Consider the following 18,670-nt stretch of genomic DNA (forward strand, 5'->3'; position numbering starts at 1 on the left):
TCACATTTGTTACTTGCAGTCATTCCATTTCAAATATGTCATTATATATGATGAATGGAAGGTATGTGAAGTCCGAAAATGTATTTCATCGTTGAAAATATATGTTCTTGTCTTATATCTGAATTTTAATGCATTTTTTTTTCAAATTTTGTAGGATTTCTAGTTGAATCGTATTTGTGTAGTTTGATGTGAAAATTCATAGCGACTACGATAAAATCGTAGAGGTTGGCATATCTGGGTTAGTCAAGTGGTTAAAGGTCACATCAAGCTTAGAACCGGTTTCGATTCCCTAGATGCATACAGTGTGTGAATTTCATTTCTCGTCATCCCTGCTGATACGAGCCTTTGGAAGTCAGCATCCATCCTATTCTCTTTCCACAGGGGTTACTTGTCATATCTTCCTACAAACCTCTGTTCTAATATGGTTCTTTCATGGTGCGAGTGTTCAAGATTCGTGATTGGTTGCCATCTGATTTAGTTGTGCAATCAGCGACTTTCTCTCAAAATGCTTCTTCATGGCACACGTTCCTGATGTTCGTAATCATCGGCCCTGGAGGTTGTTTACATCTGAACATCGAAGTCATGCCGAAGATTATGAACGTGTGCCGTGTGCCATGAAGAAGTTTATGAGCCAAAATTTTTCTTCCTATGAAGTGCAATTGACAAATTTAAACACACTTTACAAAAAAATGATGTTATATCTGGCACACGTTCGTAATCATCGGCACGACTTCCATGTTCAGATGTAAACAACCTCCAGGGGCATGACTTGTGGCACTCTTCTGCAGTGACAATCTTTTCCTAAAAGCATATGCTATTGCCGAGACAACACCTCATACCTAAACGCATTCAACATGCGTGGTCAAAGATGGATAAGTATAAAACTGTAAAATCAGGAACTAAAAACAAAACTCACCGCAACGGATGCTTCTTCCAATGACGCCATGTTTTGCTGCGTGAGTTTCCGCTCGCGACCGAAAAACCTCCGAAGATGGCCGATCGTGTTTCCAGTATTACCGATATTGCTTCCGATAGGGACGATAAGTTTCTGTTATTACCGCTAAACTGCCGATATCGCTGCAATTGTTTCGCGAGTGGGCTGCGTTATATTTGAGATGCAATTCCTTCAAATTTGCTGTATTTTCTTCAATTACTTAGGGGGGCCTGTCTATGTTTCTTGAGTTTCTATGAAGTTTCCATGACATACACACCAACCTTTGACTAGTCATGAAAGAAACAAATGTGTGTTCGATGAGGAAGAGGAGCGAGTGAGTGAGTTTAGTTTTACACCGCTTTTAGCAGTATTCCAGTAATGTCACGGCTGAGGACACCAGAAATGGGCTTCACACATTGTACCAATGTGGGGAATTGAACCCAGGTTTTCAACATGAGAAGAGAACGGTTTAACCAGTAGGCCTCCCCACCACCCCAGGAGGAGGATGTGCTTGATATTGTAGTTCTGTTTTCTACCTGTATAGCGCCTTCCCTGACAAGACCAGAAACCTTATTTCATCTCACATGTTCTCACCTCACCATTTCACCCTACCTCACCTCAGTTGTATTACAGTCACAATTTGGATATATTTTAGCGTCCTCACTGAAGAAAACGACGGCCCGAATGAGGAGCAGGCGGCGTCTGTTGCTGATGAGAAGGAGGATGATAAAGAGGAGCACAGACTCACAGATGATGAAAAATACGAGCTAGGCAGGGTCAGTGTCATCCAAGGCTAAATATACATTTAATATAGTCGTAATATTGGATAAGATTGTTTCGTGCAGGCGTTGTGTTGGTTGGTTTGTAAGTTTTTTCCCCCGGCATGTAATGGGGGGGATATAGTCGACGCCTCGTCCGTCTGTCCATTCCCAATCATTTTGTTGCTAGAGCATAACTCCATATTTTTAGACCAAACTTGATAGATAAAGTAATCTCAGCCTATGGTTGTGACTTTTGCTATTTACAGATTTGGCACTTATAATTTTTTTGTTTTTCCATGGAACATTTTGGTGTTAGTCTAATGGCAGGGTGGGCGTCGGAGCGAAACTCAAAAACCATTCAATATTTTTCTGCAAAACTTAGTAGATGTATCATTCAGAACCTGAAGTGGTGCCTTTTGCTATATACAGGTTTTTGTGATTTCTTATTTTCTTGGTTTCCATGGAAACATTTCAGACATAGTCTCAAAATGAGTTGGGCTTCGTTTCCAGAGTATAACTCAAAAACCTTTCAATATTTTTCTGCAATACTTGGTAGATATATGAGTCTGAACCTATAGTGGTGCCTGTTGGTATTTACAGGTTTTAGTGATGTATTATTTGCTCAGTTTCACGTTTTTGACTTACTCTCAAAAGTGAGAGGTGTGTTTCGTTTCCTTAGCAGAACTCAAAATTTCTTAATATCTGTTGGTAAAACTTGGCAGATATGTGTGGCAGACCCCAAAGTGGTGCCTTTTGGTTTTTAAAGGTTTTTGTGATTTCTTATTTTCTTGGTTTCCATGGAAACGTTTCAGACTTAGTCTCAAAATGGAGGGATGGGCTTGAAATTGTGACTATGCCGATTACAGATATATGGCATTTATAATTTTCATGAATTCCATGGAAACAATTCAGTCTAAGTCTAAACGTATTCTAAAAGAACATTGAGTAACAGTGAGGTGATTTGTCCTTTCGAACATGTTGGGGGCCGGGGTGATATGTCATCTTCTCATGACTCTTGTTTAATTAGTTGGTTTGTTGTTTAAATCCACCCTCAGCAATAGTCCAGCTATTTGGCGGAGGTCAATAAATAAGTGTGGACCAAACAATCCAGTGATCAAAAGCATGAGCTTCGCAATGATGTGTCAACCCAGTTAGCGAATCTGACTACCTGATCCCCCTTAGCCAAGCCCTGGTTACAGAAGACCACTTCGCTGGCTTGGGCTATGTGTAAATTCGCTTATTTCAAACTGCAAGCTGGCAGTGAGCTGTTCTTTCAGAGAGATGTCGTAAATGAAATACAGAGAGAGTAAACCTCATTTACAACAGACACACCCATAACAAACTGATGGATAGAATGAACTGGTGTTTTTGGTCTCGGCCACATCTGTATATTTTAGTCGAAATGCACATTACGAACGTAGGCTTATTACGAAAACAAATTAACAGTCTCTTTCAGCTCATATCAACCATTGTTCACAGCAATGTCCTCGTTGCAGGCAAAGTTCTCAGTCCTCAAATCCTACTTCCGGGCTCTGGGTGTGCCTGCAGCCGTCCTTATCTTCTTCCTCTTCTTCATCTTCGAAATCAGCGGCATCCTTACCAATGTTTGGCTCAGCATCTGGACCGATGACCGCAGTTTGAGAAACATCTCCTTCTCCACCAACGCCACACATGCCGACCTATCAGCGCTCTCGTACTATTATCTAGGGATCTATTGCTTCCTCTCATTGGCTCAAGGTAATTCACGATATGAATTGTGAAGCATAAATTATTCGGAAGTAAGCATTCTCAGTTATTCAGTGCATTGCGTATCTCAGTTCCAGGACTGTTACCAATAGTAACAATGGGGTAGATGTGTCATACCAATAAGATGGATGCATCACACCAATAGGATAGATGTGACATGACAGTGCGATGGGTGAGTGATAAAAATAAGATGGATTTGTCATACCAATGAGATGGATCTGTCAAGACAAGGAGACGTACGTCAGACAATTAGGAGATATACATACTGTGTTGGAAAATCAGTGGTATATAACGAAATTATAACAATATATATAATATATATAATATATAATAATAATTATAAATTTGATTTAAAACCAAACGCGTCGCGTCTGATTTTCCAACACATTACGTTTATCTCCCATTCTACCATACCCATGTTATTCAGATTTTAAACAAACACATAAAGTGTTGGAAAATCAGAGGTATATAACATGATTATATGCCTCTGAATTACTTTGATTAACCAATCACAATCCAGTATTTACTGAAGTCATGGTAGAATTATAGATTTATGACTTGACATTTATATCACAGATGACCCATCAATCAAGACAATACGGATTTGTATATGAAGATATGGGTGCCAGTGTCCAGATCCAGGACACCCAGTCTAAATTAGGCATTGTTGTTGGTCCATTTGGCTTATATTTTGTATTTTGCCAATGCATTTTCATAAATAATATAGCTAGAATCATAGAACACAAAAGTTAGTCTATTGGGTAAGGGAGGGGGTGAGTTTAGTTTACCCGGCACTCACCAGTCTTCTAGCTATATGGTGTAAATAATCAAGTCTGGACAAGACAGTCCAGTGATCAACAGCACGAGCATCGATCTACGAAATTGAGATGCAATGACATTTGTCAACCAAGTAAGCGAACCTGGCCACCCAATCCTCTTAGTCTTCTCTTACAACAAGCATCGGTTGCTGAAGACTAAGTCGGAATGTCTGAAACATATAATGTGTATGTGACAGTTCCAGTTCAACTGCTCGAACAATCAATCATGCAAAATGTCAAAAATATTTATGTCCCTGTAGCATTCCTCGTCATGTTGTACGTTATGGTGACGTACCGGAAGATGGTCCGTGCTGCGAGCATCATGCACAGAGATCTCCTTGACAACATCCTCAGGCAGTCGATGACCTTCTTTGACACCACGCCAACGGGTCGAACACTGAACCGCTTTACTCGAGACGTCGATGTCGTGGATAATCACCTTCCCCGTATAACTCGACAATGGTTGGCAACACTGTTCAACGTCTTCAGTGTCCTCATAGTCATCGCTTACAGCACGCCCTTGTTCTTGGCCGCGGCTATCCCGACATTGCTGGTGTACTTCTTCGTGCAGGTAAGCTTGACACAGTCTTCAGAAGTACCCAGAACTCATACCGATAGTGGTTGTCACCCTCCTTCAACTTTACTAGTAGGACTGGGTGTGACAACCAGTATTGGCATGAGTACAAGTCAGGATCACCTCCATAAAGGGTGGGTAGCCCCATGACTTGGAGAACGCAACGTTGGTGGTTCCAGTGACCACTGCGTCCAATCCATTCGGAAGCTGGCAACGGTAATGAAGACAAGAAATGATTTGATATGCCACGAGCGGTGCTTAAAATGTTGGAATAAATATATTTTATGTGAGTGATCATGAAATATGATGTTTGAAATCTGAGAACACAACCCTGTGAAGAAATAGGTGTCTACATCTGATGGCAGGGATATTTCATTTTGACCTAAAAAATGTTATTCGATTTTTTAACATGCTCAATCATGTCAATGTTTACATGCTTTAAGTAGCCGGTGGGCTAGCCTATTGATAGAGCATTCGTTTATCACGCCAAAGACCAAGGTTCGACTCACCACATGGGTGCAATGTGTGAAGCCCATATCTTGTCCTGCCATGATATTGTTGGAATATTGCTAAAAGTGGCGTAAAACCAAACTCAGTGACTCACGCACTATTTTGTTACAGAGGATGTACATCCCTACATCCCGGCAGCTCCGGCGTTACCACTCCACCACCCGCTCCCCCATCTACTCCCACTTCACCGAGACCATCACCGGCGCCAGCTCCATCAGAGCTTATGACGGCGTGGACCGTTTCTGTGAAGAGTCCTTGAAGCTAGTGGACAGAAACCACATCTTTCACTATGCTTCGATTGCAGCAATGAGGTACAAGACGTATTTGTTTATTTAGACAGCTCCCAGTCATATACATTCATTAATTTATTGCTCAGTGGAAGATAATGCATACAAAAATGCTGTCCGCCATATCAGATATACTGAAAAAATATTATTGACATCAATCACATATTATCTGCCTGCATGACAAGATAACAAGGACTGTTCCAGGTGGATGAAAGTGCGACTAGAATTTCTTGGAAACATCATCATCCTCAGTGCCGCCATTTTCGCCGTCATCACGCCAGGACTCTCAGGCGGAATAGTCGGCCTGTCTGTCACTTATGCCCTACAGGTAATATCAGTAATGATGAAATATGAAATATCTCTCTTGCATCCCAAGTACACTATTGTCAGGCTCCCTATCTCTCTCGGAGCCCTTGGCTTGGTAGCTCCTGAACTCTTGGAGCAGGTCAGGAGCGTGTCCTATTTCTTCACCATGAACACAGCCCTTCTGACACTCTGGGTAATGCAGAAGGCCACAATGTTGGGGAGCCTCCATACTCTCTGGAAAGTTCTTGGTGGGTTCAACTAGGCAGTGTTTCATGGGTTCAAGTAGGCAGTGTTTCCTGGGAGAAGTCCCATTTGCTGTCTGGGCTGCATGTAGAGGGGGCGATTTGACTAGGCAGCAATTCGACCATTCGCTGCCTTGTTCCACGCGGTTTTGATTCTGGTTTTATTTCAAGGTGCGATTGATGTTTCTGTCATCACCCACCCTGATTTAAGCTTGAGTTTTATGGAAAGTGGTGTAGTACTAAACTCTCTGTTGACAGCGAAGCATATAATGATTTATTTACTTTTTGTTTAGCCCTAGCATTTGTGTTGGACTCATGAAGATCTTCAGCTAGTAATGCTTGTCGTGAAAAGCAACTAACAGGATCAGTTGGTCAGTCTCATTAATAAGGTTGACACATGTCATTGTATCCCAATTGCATAGATCGACACACATTTCGTTGATCACAGGATTTTATGGCCCAGATTCGACTATTTACAGACTACCGCCCTATAGCTGGAATATTGCTGAGTGCGGCGTACAACAACAAACCAAGCCAAAAACAATTCATGTTGACATGTTATGTCCAGATGACGGGGACACTGATCACCATGGTGCAGATTACTACCGAGCTGGAGACCAACGTGGTGTCTGTCGAGAGGATGGTAGAGTACAGTGAGATTCCTGGCGAGGTAGGTACATTTGTTTTAACATAGGAGGTGGGGCAGTGGTTAGAGCATTCGCTTGTTCCACCAAAGTTTTATGTTTAACTTCACACATGGGTACATTGACCATTTCTAGTGTTCTCCGAAATATTACCTAAAGTGGACTGTAACTCTGCTCAGGTGATACTGGATTATCGGTTGCGTTTCATTATCACTTGACAGAGTGCACGCTCAGGAACAAAATGGATACTGTGTACTAGACACTTGAATGGTTTTGTCAGATAAATCCTGCAGATACCTAATTCAGCAAAATATTGTCAAAACTGCAATATGTAACATCAGATTGTCACATATTAGAATAGTGATTACAAATCGTGCCATTATGATTTGAACTAAGATTTTGTGACTTGCAGTATTTATTTTTCATGTCTACCAAAAATATGATGACATGATCACGAAATACAACATCTTTAAAGTCAAACTTAAACATTTGTCAAAATACATGGGTAATTCCTATGTATGTCCTATGTCTTTAAGACATTGCCTCATATATTCAATTCCTTGTGTAGAATGTAAGACATATGTTTTTGAAAACACTTTTGACATTAATGCTTATCGTTTATTTTTCCTTATCCTGACTTGTGCTTAATTGCTTATCCTTTGAAGTTCCCTTCTAAAAGAAGTGGACATAAAATACACTCACCCACGGGTAACCTCCCCTTTCCTACGCAACAGTCAGCTGACCGACCATGCTTGTCGCTCTCTCCTTATCGCCCGACAAGGGCGGCTGGAGGCACCTGGGGTCCCGATTTTGGCGATAAGTTTTTGAACTATTTCGGTCCTTTAACTAACCTTATGTTGTATGCGGTATTTGGTTTATGTATATGCATCCTCCAACCCACATGAAATCAGAGCCTTGGCCTCTACACTAGCACTACATGGGAATTGCTCGCTATCAACTATAATGGGGGGCTGCTTTTGGAAATCAAACACAGTGTTTGCCACCCATTACCTACAAGACATAGCCATGGAGGACGTCACTGGCATTCTCCAATTTAGGCCTCTTGTAGTTGCGCAGCAACTAACAGTCCCCCGAAGGCGCTGACTTCACTCATCCAATTTGTTGCGTGACTTGTGGAAGTCAAACGCTCTGTGGAGTATAATGGTAGAGAGTCCATGCGCACACCTTGAACGGACTAGCATGACCCTGTACTTGTAATGAAGATACTTGTACATGAAGAAGGGTCGCAACTAGTCCTGATGGGAATATTTTGACGTTCAGTTGCTTCAGACACTAGCAGGACACTATATTATCATCACGTTCCAGTCAATGAAGCCTTGTTCAGAAGACAAGTTCAACTGGATGTGGTCCCCCCAGAATTTCCAATGAATATTAGAAGAACAGGACAGAATTATCGCTGTTACAAGTTCCCATTAAGGGGGTAAATTATTGGATGTAATTTTGACAGCCAGCAGAATGCAGCATGGCCTGACCCACTGGCGTTTCCGTCTGATTCTGTAAGCAATTAAACATGAGACAGGATAAGGAAAAATTTCTAATTTTCTGAATAAAATTGATATTTTATACTTATCCTGACCCATCACGAAAGCCCTCCCAGCAATCCCTCACCCGCACGCTGAAATCTAATAATTCTCGCGGCAGGCGATTTGCAAGGATAGAGTAACAAGCATGGTCGGTCAGCTGACCGTTTGCTTTGGAAAGGGGAGCGTACTCGTGGGTGAGTGTATTTTATGACCACTTCTTTTAGAAGGGAACTTCAAGGGATTTCAGGTATTCAACTACCTTCGCCAGGGAAGAGGAGATAGGCAATTAAGCATGAGTCAGGATATATATAAAGTGTCAATTTTATTCAGAAAATTACATTTTCAGAAAATACAGTTACAATGAAGTTATATTGATGCCAAACATTGGCACAAACTATCAGCTGGATATTTCTGGAATGCCCGTTTAAAGTTTCAGATTTTCACCAGACCTATTCACGATAACTATTGTATAATAGCTTGCACAAGCATTAACATGCGTCTCCATCCCCCAGGCGGCGTGGACTGTCCCTGATAAGAAGCCGCCTTCTGATTGGCCAACTGAAGGGGAAGTCAAGTTTGATGACCTTCAGGTCAGGTACCGACCTGAACTTGACCTTGTTCTGAAGGGTATCAACTGCAAAATTAAGCCAGGCGAAAAGGTACATCATTACAAATCTGTTCCTTATCTCAAGCATAGAAGCCTTTCAAAGATAGCAAGATAGCATTAGTTTCTGATAAATTCTGTTTTTCGATTCAGTCATTAAAGGTATTACTGTAATAGTCAATATTGTTGTAATTTTTCTTATGTGAACATTTTTCAACGCATTTGTTTATTTTTTATAGAATGAAATATGTCAAACATTTTTATGATAAACAGCCTTGTTATAGCCTTTTGGCAAAGAAATTTAGAAACTTTGTGTGTCAGGAAACACCATATTCTGGTCAATGTTCAATCAATTATTATTCTAAAATGAATGTAAGTCAGGACGTTTGGGCAGTGGACTGCAGGTGTTTCATTAGAAAAGGTTTCTTTGTAAGTAATAAACACAATATCCATCAACAAGTAAAGCGGAGGCGTTTAGAAGTAGGAATCTGTGGTGCAGAGTTACTTCCCTTCGAAATGTCACAATCCTATGGTCATGGGTTGAAATGGAAGATTCACTCTTATCCTTCCAGACCTTGCTCTTTTCACTAAAATGTAAATATGTGAGACAGACACTTGCAACGTTGCATCTCTTAAATCCGAGACTGAAATACTGTTATATGGAATAAGACCCGCCCCACGTATCACTCGACCTTGTGTCTGTTAGGGATGAGAAAAGCAGCATAAAGCTAAATTCACTCACTCAGTATGACCTCTATTTTACAGATAGGCGTTGTAGGACGCACTGGAGCCGGGAAGTCGTCCCTGACTCTGGCTTTGTTTCGCATTGTGGAAACCGCCAGCGGCAAGATATTAATTGATGGTCACAACATCGCCGACATGGGACTTCATGATCTCAGAAGCCGACTTACAATTCTTCCACAGGTGCGTAGAAACAGTTATAACACATATGGGTATAAATCACCAAGTTGTTTAAACCAGAGCATGTACTTGTGCAGTTATCACATCCTCTGTGCATATTAAGGCATTCAATTCTTCTAGTAATCGTGAATGCGGTATCTGTGTTTCCTCATTATTCATGAGATCTATCCGAATATGTCCCACATGTGTCATGGGGGCTGTGGGGTAGGCTAGAGGTGAAAGTGTTCGCTTTTAACACTGAAGACCTGGGATTGATTCCCCCACATGGGTACTGTGTGTCCATTTCTGTGTTCCTCATTGTGATATTGCTAAAAATATGTTTAATGCAGTCAACCTGATATGTCAAGATGGTCAGTGATTTGGTCTGTGTCTTTGTCAAATGGGTCAGACAAATGAGTCATGTTATGAGACAGTTTTCGTGTGGGTTAGACATTTATGTCCTGTGCATCAGACATGTGATTTAGGCATTTATGACAAAATGGTAAGACGTCCTTCAGAATTTTTAAGTAACTTAAATTCGGAGAGTAATTAATTTGTATTTCAGATTCTGTATGGAAACCGAAATGCAGATTTTCTGTGTTACAATAAAATTAAATGCATGGGTAACAGATTCACACGTGTGTGTGTGTGTGTGTGTAGTGTGTGTGTAGTGTGTGTGTGTAGTGTGTGTGTGTGTGTGTGAGAGAGAGAGAGAGAGAGAGATTGGATCTCTTCCCCACCCTCCCGACCCTACACCCTCGCCTTCAAAATTTCTGGGTCAGCTCATGGAAAGTTAGTCTCTATTTTGTTTTCTTAGATAACATAAATAAGGTAGGTAGAGTCAGCAATTTGCATATACCTTACGGCTCTAATCTTATGCCAATGTCAAATATTTTATCAAACTAGAATTATTGTTATAAGAATAAAATGGTTACAGTATCAAATACAATTGGAAACAAATTTGAATATACCGTTGTCATCATACCTAAAATATCTGGGACATACATAACATTATCAGGAATCTGCCGCCAACAATTGAGATGCAAAATCGATACATATTTCTTTGTCCTCACTCTAACAGAGGCCAGGTGTCACGATTTGCATATTCTGCACATGTATCACGTTTTCTTGTCAGTAATTGACTTACAAGTGTTATCAACAAGGCTGTGTAGCGACATGGCACGTGCAAAGTGTAGGTGACATTCCCTGCCTCGACGTAAAAACATGTGCTGTGGAAGCACAGATGTGTCGCCATTTACCATATATAAATGACGTATATGAAATCATCCTCGATATCTCCAGGGTCCGATGAATCTCCACTATAGAGCCTACAAATAATCAGTATTCAAAATTAACCAAACCCCAAATTAAACATGTGTTTTGTTTGATAATACGGCCATTAACTATTTATGATATTCACGTTACTATATCAACAAGATTTCACTCGAGTGTTTGTTTTTTTCTTGAAAAAACGTGATCAGACATTTTGAATTATTGTATAAAGCGAATTTTTAAAATATGTATTTAGGTGCCTTTTCAAACATCGTTCGTTTGGATCAATATTTTATGAAACTTGCTTCATTTCGCTCTATGGTAATTTTATTAACATTTACTCACCGTTGTTGTGGTTGTAACATGTGCCGTGTGCATCACCCGGAAGCGAGCATGTGCTAAATAGCATTCGGAATTGTTTGGGTACGAAAAGTTTTGAGATAAAAAGTTCAAACAGTATGTGCGAATGTCCACTTTCGCAATTTGGTAAGCTGTGTTCTGATTGGTCAATCTCAAAGGTTATCTGACGCAACCTCCCATAAGGTTTTGTTGGACTCAGTAGTGAAGTGTAATGAAAAGCACTGAGGATAAGTTTACTTAGAATCTGGCCAATCTTGTCTATATTTGGGAAAGAAAGTGTGCATTTTAGATTTTGCATTTAAGATGCGGTTTGGTGGCGAAGTGGTCATACTGTTACTGTGCGTGAGTTTAGTTTTACGCCGCTTTTTGCGGGATTTCAGCAATGTCACGGCGGGGGACCTCAGAAATGGGCTTCATACTTTATGCACACGTGGGGAGACATATTCACAGAATTCCTGATAGTTTATGATAGAAAAAGATATGATATAGCATACTGAGAAAGCAAAAAGTTTGTTTTATATCCCATAAAGTTTGTTTGTTTGCTGTTTAACACTGCCCTCAGCTATATGGCTGCTGTCTCTAAATATTCAAGTCTGGACCTGACGATCCAGGGATCAACAGTATGAGCATCAATAATAATAATAATAATGGCTTGCTGCTTTTACTGTCGTCTCCGCCATGCCTGTGGCTTTGACCCCGAGGTCCATCCATGGTACGACCCTGAACATGTCCTGGAAAATGATGCTTTCAAACTTCTCTGGAATAGGCCAATATACAGTCTGAGATGAATTCCAACTAACAAACCTGATCATCTTCTTTTTGATAGAGCCAATGAAATTATTTATATCATTGAATTTTCTGTCCCTTTTGACAGCAGTGTGATTGGCAAGATTCAGGAAAAGCATGATAAATATGCAGACCTCGCCTTTGAAATGTCTCACTTGCATCCCAAGTACACTGACGTCAGGCTCCCCATTGTTCTCAGTGCCCTTGGTTTGGTACCCAGGTTCTCCTTCAGGAGAACAGCCCCTCTGACAATCTGGATAATGCAGAAGGCTGCAGTGTTGGGGAGCCTTCATATTCTCCGGAAAGTTCTTGGTGGATTCGACTAGGCAGTGTTTCCCAAGAGAAGTCCCATTCGCTGTCTGGGCTGCGTGTAGAGGGGGCGAGGGCCCTGAGCTGATGATGAGCTTTACCAGCCTGACTGTGCTAGGGATCACCCAAACCCTCTCTGCTGCATTTCTGTCTTAATCTGTAAAACATAATAATAATAGTAATAGGATTGGGCTGGGTTGCATCCACAAAGATGCATGCTTATGGTGCTACAAGAGTGATACCGGAAGAAATATGTTGCTGGGAATAGAACTTTCTGAAGAGAACAGCTTTTAGATTGGTTTTAAATATTTCAAGGGATTTGAGAGTGAGTTCCATAACTGAGAAGCTGCTACATGAAACGATGTGTTGCTCTAGGATTTTAGCCTTGAGTTTGGTACTGCAAGGAGCCATTGCTTTTCAGACCCTAGACGTCGTAGGGGCCAGTATGGTGCAATAAGTTCTCATAGATAGCTTGGACCTGTACCATTCACACCCTGATTTGAAAAATATTAGATTGTGTCGTGGATCCAGGCTTGACGCTTCTGTTGGTAACCAGTGTAGTGACATCAATACTGGTGTTATGTGGCATCTTTTTCGTTCGTGACTCACAATGCGAGCTGCCACGTTCAGGACCTTTTGGAGTCTGTTCACCACTATGTGACTCAAAACATACATCAGACTGTTGCTGTAGTCAACACGACTTGTTCTGTCTATGCAGCTGGGATACGCAAGGTGACATCTTTCTTAAACAACTGATAACAGTGATGCTTCTTTTACAGGATCCGGTGCTATTTTCCGGCACAATGAGGTTGAACCTTGACCCATTCCAGGAGCACACTGACAGTGAGCTGTGGGTTGCCCTAGAGAGAGCTCATCTGAAGGAGTTTGTGTCTTCAGTACCAAAGGGCCTTCAACATGAATGTGAGGAGGGAGGACAGAACCTTAGGTAACACAAAACCTCAGAGAACCTGATGTAGCACAGAGCATACTCACAGAACCTGTGGTAACGCAGAGCATACTCACAGAACCTGTGGTAACGCAGAGCAGATGCACAGAACCTGTGGTAACACAGAGCAAACCGACAGAACCTGTGGTAACACAGCTTGTACACACAGCCTGTGGTAACAGAGCATATCCATAGAATCTGTGGTAATACAGAGCATATACACACAACCTGTGGTAACAGCATATCGATAGAACCTGTGGTAACAAAGCATATCCATAGAACTTGTGGTAACATAGAGCATATGCACAGAACCTGCGGTAACATAGAGTGTATTCACAGAGCCAGCCTTAGATTTGAACAAGGATCAAGGGATTTTAGCACTCCAAATCCAACGGTCAAAGATGACAGTAGTAGACAGAGTCAGAGAAAAGCCTGTGATAAATATATTTATTTTTGTCCTAGTGTTGGACAGCGTCAGCTGGTCTGTCTGGCCCGCAGTTTGCTTAGGAAGACGAAGATACTGGTTCTTGATGAAGCCACGGCCGCCGTTGACATGGAAACTGACGAGCTCATCCAGAAGACTATCCGCTCTGCCTTCCATGACTGCACCGTCCTCACCATAGCCCACAGACTCAACACCATCATGGACTACGACAGGTGAGTTATGCAGCAGGGATCAGGTCTGGATCAGACAGACCAGGGGTTGATAGTGTGATCAACGAACCACAAAGTCAGGAATGAATTACTCTTATCATCATTGTGAGTGAGTATAACTTTACCCTGCATTTAGCGAAATTTCAGCAATATCACTGCGTCACCAAAACGGACTCCACACAGTGTATCAGTGTGGGGAATTGAACCCAGGTCTTCAGCGAATGCTGTAAAAACAAGGCCAGTCTACCGACCCTATTATCATTGGTAGTAGCTGGTGGGATACTGGTTGAGGCTCAGAAGACACATTGTAGGTGGTGCAGCTCATGTTCTAGGTCACCGTTGCTGGAGCAAATGTTCTTGGGACGGTTGGTCACAGTTCATTTTGGGTCAGAGTTCAAAATTCATGATTCAAATCCTGAAAAAAGTGTATAGCATCTTGCATTTTAGAAACACATTTCATATACAAGAGAAACTGTTTGTTACAGTAGATGGTGTCATTTAAAATACTGTATAATCAGACAAAGCCGCAATCATCCTTGTCCAGAAATCGAGGGCCAATTTAGATGGGACTCATTTCTGAAGATGTCTGTACTGTGCCGTATCTCACTATCACAAAACATACTTAATCTAACGGGTTTTTTTCACATTTTCAGAATAATGGTGTTGGCAGCAGGGCAGATCGTGGAGTTTGATTCACCCGCGGTTCTGCTGGAAGATAAGGCCGGGGTGTTTTATGGTCTGGCCAAAGATGCCAACCTAGTCAGCTGATATTGGTCTTCATCCCAGAGAGGTCACCTTCATAGGATCAGCTCATTATCGATATAATTACACAGAATCAGCTCATACTGATGCAGTTACATAGAATCAGCTCAGTATTGATGTGATTACCATGTTGTTGATATTCAACGACATCCATGTAGATTGGTGTGAATGAATGTGCGTATTGACAACATGCATGTATTGTTATATACCGGTGGTTATAGATAACGCAACGGAATATTTTATTCATTCAATGAATAATATGATGAGGTAAATCACTGTTATTTTGACATGATTTTGGGGGACAAGTTTGGATGTTGATTGTCAAGATCATTGCTAGTTTGATTGAAAAAGCATTTATTTTTACAATTAAACTACCTCGTATACGTTGCGTTTAAAATCCATTGTCACCTGGCTGTTCGGTGTCAGGCTATTCATTATCCTCTGTACAATTTCAACACTCTCACTTGATATGTTATCGATATGTTTCTCTTTGGCTTTTTTTTAATAATTTAATAAATTTTACGTTTCAACAGAAATCAGGTATAAATTTTACCATGTGTAAAACAATCAACAGAGTCATCTACTTCTCATATATGGTACATGTATTATAACTAGGTCACTGAGCACGATTGTGGTATGAATTGTTGTAGATAAGCAGAGGCGATTCATCAACCCATGGTTCCCGGGGGACCAGTGAACAACGTATAGATCTTACCGAGCACCTCAATGTCAATATGGAACTGTTAGTAGAAGCTCAATATCGGAACATAGTAATGAGTACTAGAGTTAGGCAATTACCCAGTACCTACAACAACAGATGACGTGAATTCCCAAAACATTTCCATACATCATAGTGACACAGTTATTCGAGATAAATATGGATTCTATGTGTAACATAGAAATGTTACTTTCTTGTAAGCTGGTTACATTGAAAAAAACATTTGGAATGTTTCTGGTCTTGTTGATATTTCTGTGTTGTATATTATTTTTAATGGAGAGTGCCATTGTTAAAGAAAATTGATAGTGTGTACATGTTATATCTTCATGTGTGTATATGTGTGGTGTACTTTGTACTTTGTTGAAACGAATAAGAACATTGAATGAGAATTTGTGTCATTGCGACCAATATTTTGTACATCTACATTGAAGTCGTCTTAATCCCTTTCTCAAAAGGATGTTGGAGTATCTTGGTGGTTAAAGAGGTTCGATTCCCTACATGGGTACAATATGTGAAGGTCATTTCTGGTGTCCCTGCCCTGCTTCTGCTGGAATATTGTTAAAAGGGGCCTAAATCCACACCTTCGCACACTTATTTCTGAAACATACAACTACCATACTATAACCGTGAATGCGAGAAGTGAGTGAGTTTAGTTTTACACCGCAGTTAGCAATATTCTAGCAATACCTCAGCGTGACGATCACCACTAGACTACCCACTGCCCCGAAATGAGGGGAATTCGTTGAGCTGTGTTAGATATACTGGACGCTCATAATTGTGGGTAGAATCGCAGGTCCCACTGATAATGATTCGAGGTTTCCAAAGACCATAGCCTCCTAAGGTTCTGCATTACTTCGGGATTTCCTCCCCAGTCACGACTTGATACGAGAATTCACCAAATTTTGTTATAGTGTGCGTGTATATGTTTATCACTTCCAATGTACTTACAGTTTCTTAAAAACAATGAATTTTGAATTGGACTTTATATCATAGACACTTCTTTGCCTGTCTATTTTGAAGTCTCTATATATAACCTTTCTCTCTAAAATACCACTCCCTTAACAATAGCAGTGGAACGAGCGGTCTTTTATGTCGGCTTTTCCTCATTCAATAGACCTTCTGCCAAAAATGATCGTTCTAGAGTTACCTCCGGACATCCAAGGTAAACAAACACGCTCAGATGACAGTTACCGGAAACGTGTAAAAGCGGATCGAATCACTGACTGTTTCAAGGTTTAACTGGACCATATCCATCTAAGATCTCCATTACTTTGGGATTTTCTACCACACAGTCCAGAGTCGTCACCATCTGTACTTTGATGATGCGCGAAAATTAAACCGCGCGAATTAGTCATTTTTTCTGTTTCCGCGAAAATTAAGCCGCGCGAAAATAAATGATTTTACAGTATTCAACTTAATTTAAGGTCACATGCAACCAAAAAATCAAATATAATTAAAACACAATTATCACTCATCCATGACATATAATATACTTAGCTGCTTGTAAAAATCAAATAAACAAAATTATAAGCGTACAATCGCGATTCAAAGGTGCAATATTTTATACGTGGGCTTACTTCCCTCGAAACGAAGACCTCGGGAGACCGAGCCCAGTCATAGCGGGTGGCTGTGCTCCAAAGTGTAACGACGGCTTCCGATTGGCTGGTTCATTTGCTGATACGCTGAAAGCTCATTGTGTGTACAGAAAGACATTAAGCTTTCTCTGTGACAGAAGCAGCTTACCACAGTCAACAAGTTTTTCTATGTAACGTGTAGATTATTTACTTGTTTGTGTACACAACCAAGATTAGAATACTGCACATCGCTCATCCGGGCAAGCATACTGTGTCAAGCTCCGCTAACCTATTCACTGCGCATGCGTTACGAGCGCAGCACAGCTGTATAAACCACTTTTCCCCCCAGCGCTGGGGGAAATTTTGTGAATCGTTTGAACTCTGATTTCGCGGGGGGGGGGGGGGGGGGGGGGTCATCGCGTTTTTTTTCAACTTTATACGTTGAACTTGCATTTTTCATGATTTTTTTCGGTAAGTGCATACCGAAAGGTATCAGAATCTGCAAAGTTGTATTTTACGTTGCATGTGACCTTTAATTAAGAATGCTCACGAAAAATACATGAAAAAAGTACTTGTAATGTACAATGAAGAGAGGCAAAACATATTACACGTTAATTGAAACGCTTACAACATACAATGAATGAATGAATGGGCTTAACGAAAGATATTTTCTAGTTTGTGGCAGACTAAGGCAGTCGTACAGATTAGGTTAGTGTGTACACTTTTACGACGCAACGTTCCAGCTATATGGACGCGGTCGGTAAATAATCAAGACTGGACCATACATCCAGTGGTCAATATCATGAACATCGATCTGCACAACTGGGAGCCGATGACGTGTCAACCAAGCGTAACCACCTGGTCTTGTTTGTCGCCACTGACAACACACATTCGCCTTTTATGGCAAGCATCTGTTGCAGAACACCTAATCTACTCCGGATATGCAGGAGTCCGTACATAATGTTAATATCTAAGCTAACTTTAGGATTTCAAAGCATTGTATCAAATCAAACCGGCAGCTGATATACTTGACAAGACTTTACAAGCATACATGCAAGAAATTATAACGATTGCAGCGATTACACAAAGCCCGCTCACGGAATCAAACATATCCTTTACAGCACACCCTTTACTTAAGAAATACAGTTCGTTCTACCACCATATATAGTGTAAAGCACACTTTCGCCCTGATGTATTATAGTTAAGGCACAAGGACACTTTCGCCCTGAACTATTATAGCGTTAAAGCACTCGGATAATAGTTCAGGGCAAAAGTGTGCTTTATTACAATATACATGGTGGTAGAACGAACTGTATTTCTTTTCTAAGATGCCGTATTTAATAATTTCTAAGCCCAATTTCGATTAATCTATGGCAGAAAACAAACGACGGTGTCTGTGACCGAAATTAAGAATCCTCG

At 40.9% G+C, this 18,670-nt stretch overlaps 1 protein-coding gene across 1 annotated transcript in view; it reads left to right on the forward strand.

Annotated features, from left to right (window-relative positions):
• LOC137291662 (multidrug resistance-associated protein 1-like) overlaps window positions 1–16,066 on the forward strand; it is a 56,260-nt gene extending 40,194 nt beyond the window's left edge. The window contains exons 20-30 of the mRNA XM_067823092.1: window positions 1,590–1,710; window positions 3,192–3,432; window positions 4,520–4,830; window positions 5,455–5,654; window positions 5,835–5,958; window positions 6,747–6,848; window positions 8,879–9,025; window positions 9,736–9,894; window positions 13,377–13,543; window positions 14,006–14,200; window positions 14,851–16,066. Coding sequence (XP_067679193.1) covers window positions 1,590–1,710; window positions 3,192–3,432; window positions 4,520–4,830; window positions 5,455–5,654; window positions 5,835–5,958; window positions 6,747–6,848; window positions 8,879–9,025; window positions 9,736–9,894; window positions 13,377–13,543; window positions 14,006–14,200; window positions 14,851–14,965 — 1,882 coding nt within the window. The 3' untranslated portion in view covers window positions 14,966–16,066. The remainder of the gene's footprint in view (window positions 1–1,589; window positions 1,711–3,191; window positions 3,433–4,519; window positions 4,831–5,454; window positions 5,655–5,834; window positions 5,959–6,746; window positions 6,849–8,878; window positions 9,026–9,735; window positions 9,895–13,376; window positions 13,544–14,005; window positions 14,201–14,850) is intronic.
• The last annotated feature ends 2,604 nt before the right edge of the window (window positions 16,067–18,670 follow it).

This window comes from Haliotis asinina, chromosome 1 (assembly GCF_037392515.1).
Source record: "Haliotis asinina isolate JCU_RB_2024 chromosome 1, JCU_Hal_asi_v2, whole genome shotgun sequence".
NCBI lineage: Eukaryota > Metazoa > Mollusca > Gastropoda > Lepetellida > Haliotidae > Haliotis > Haliotis asinina.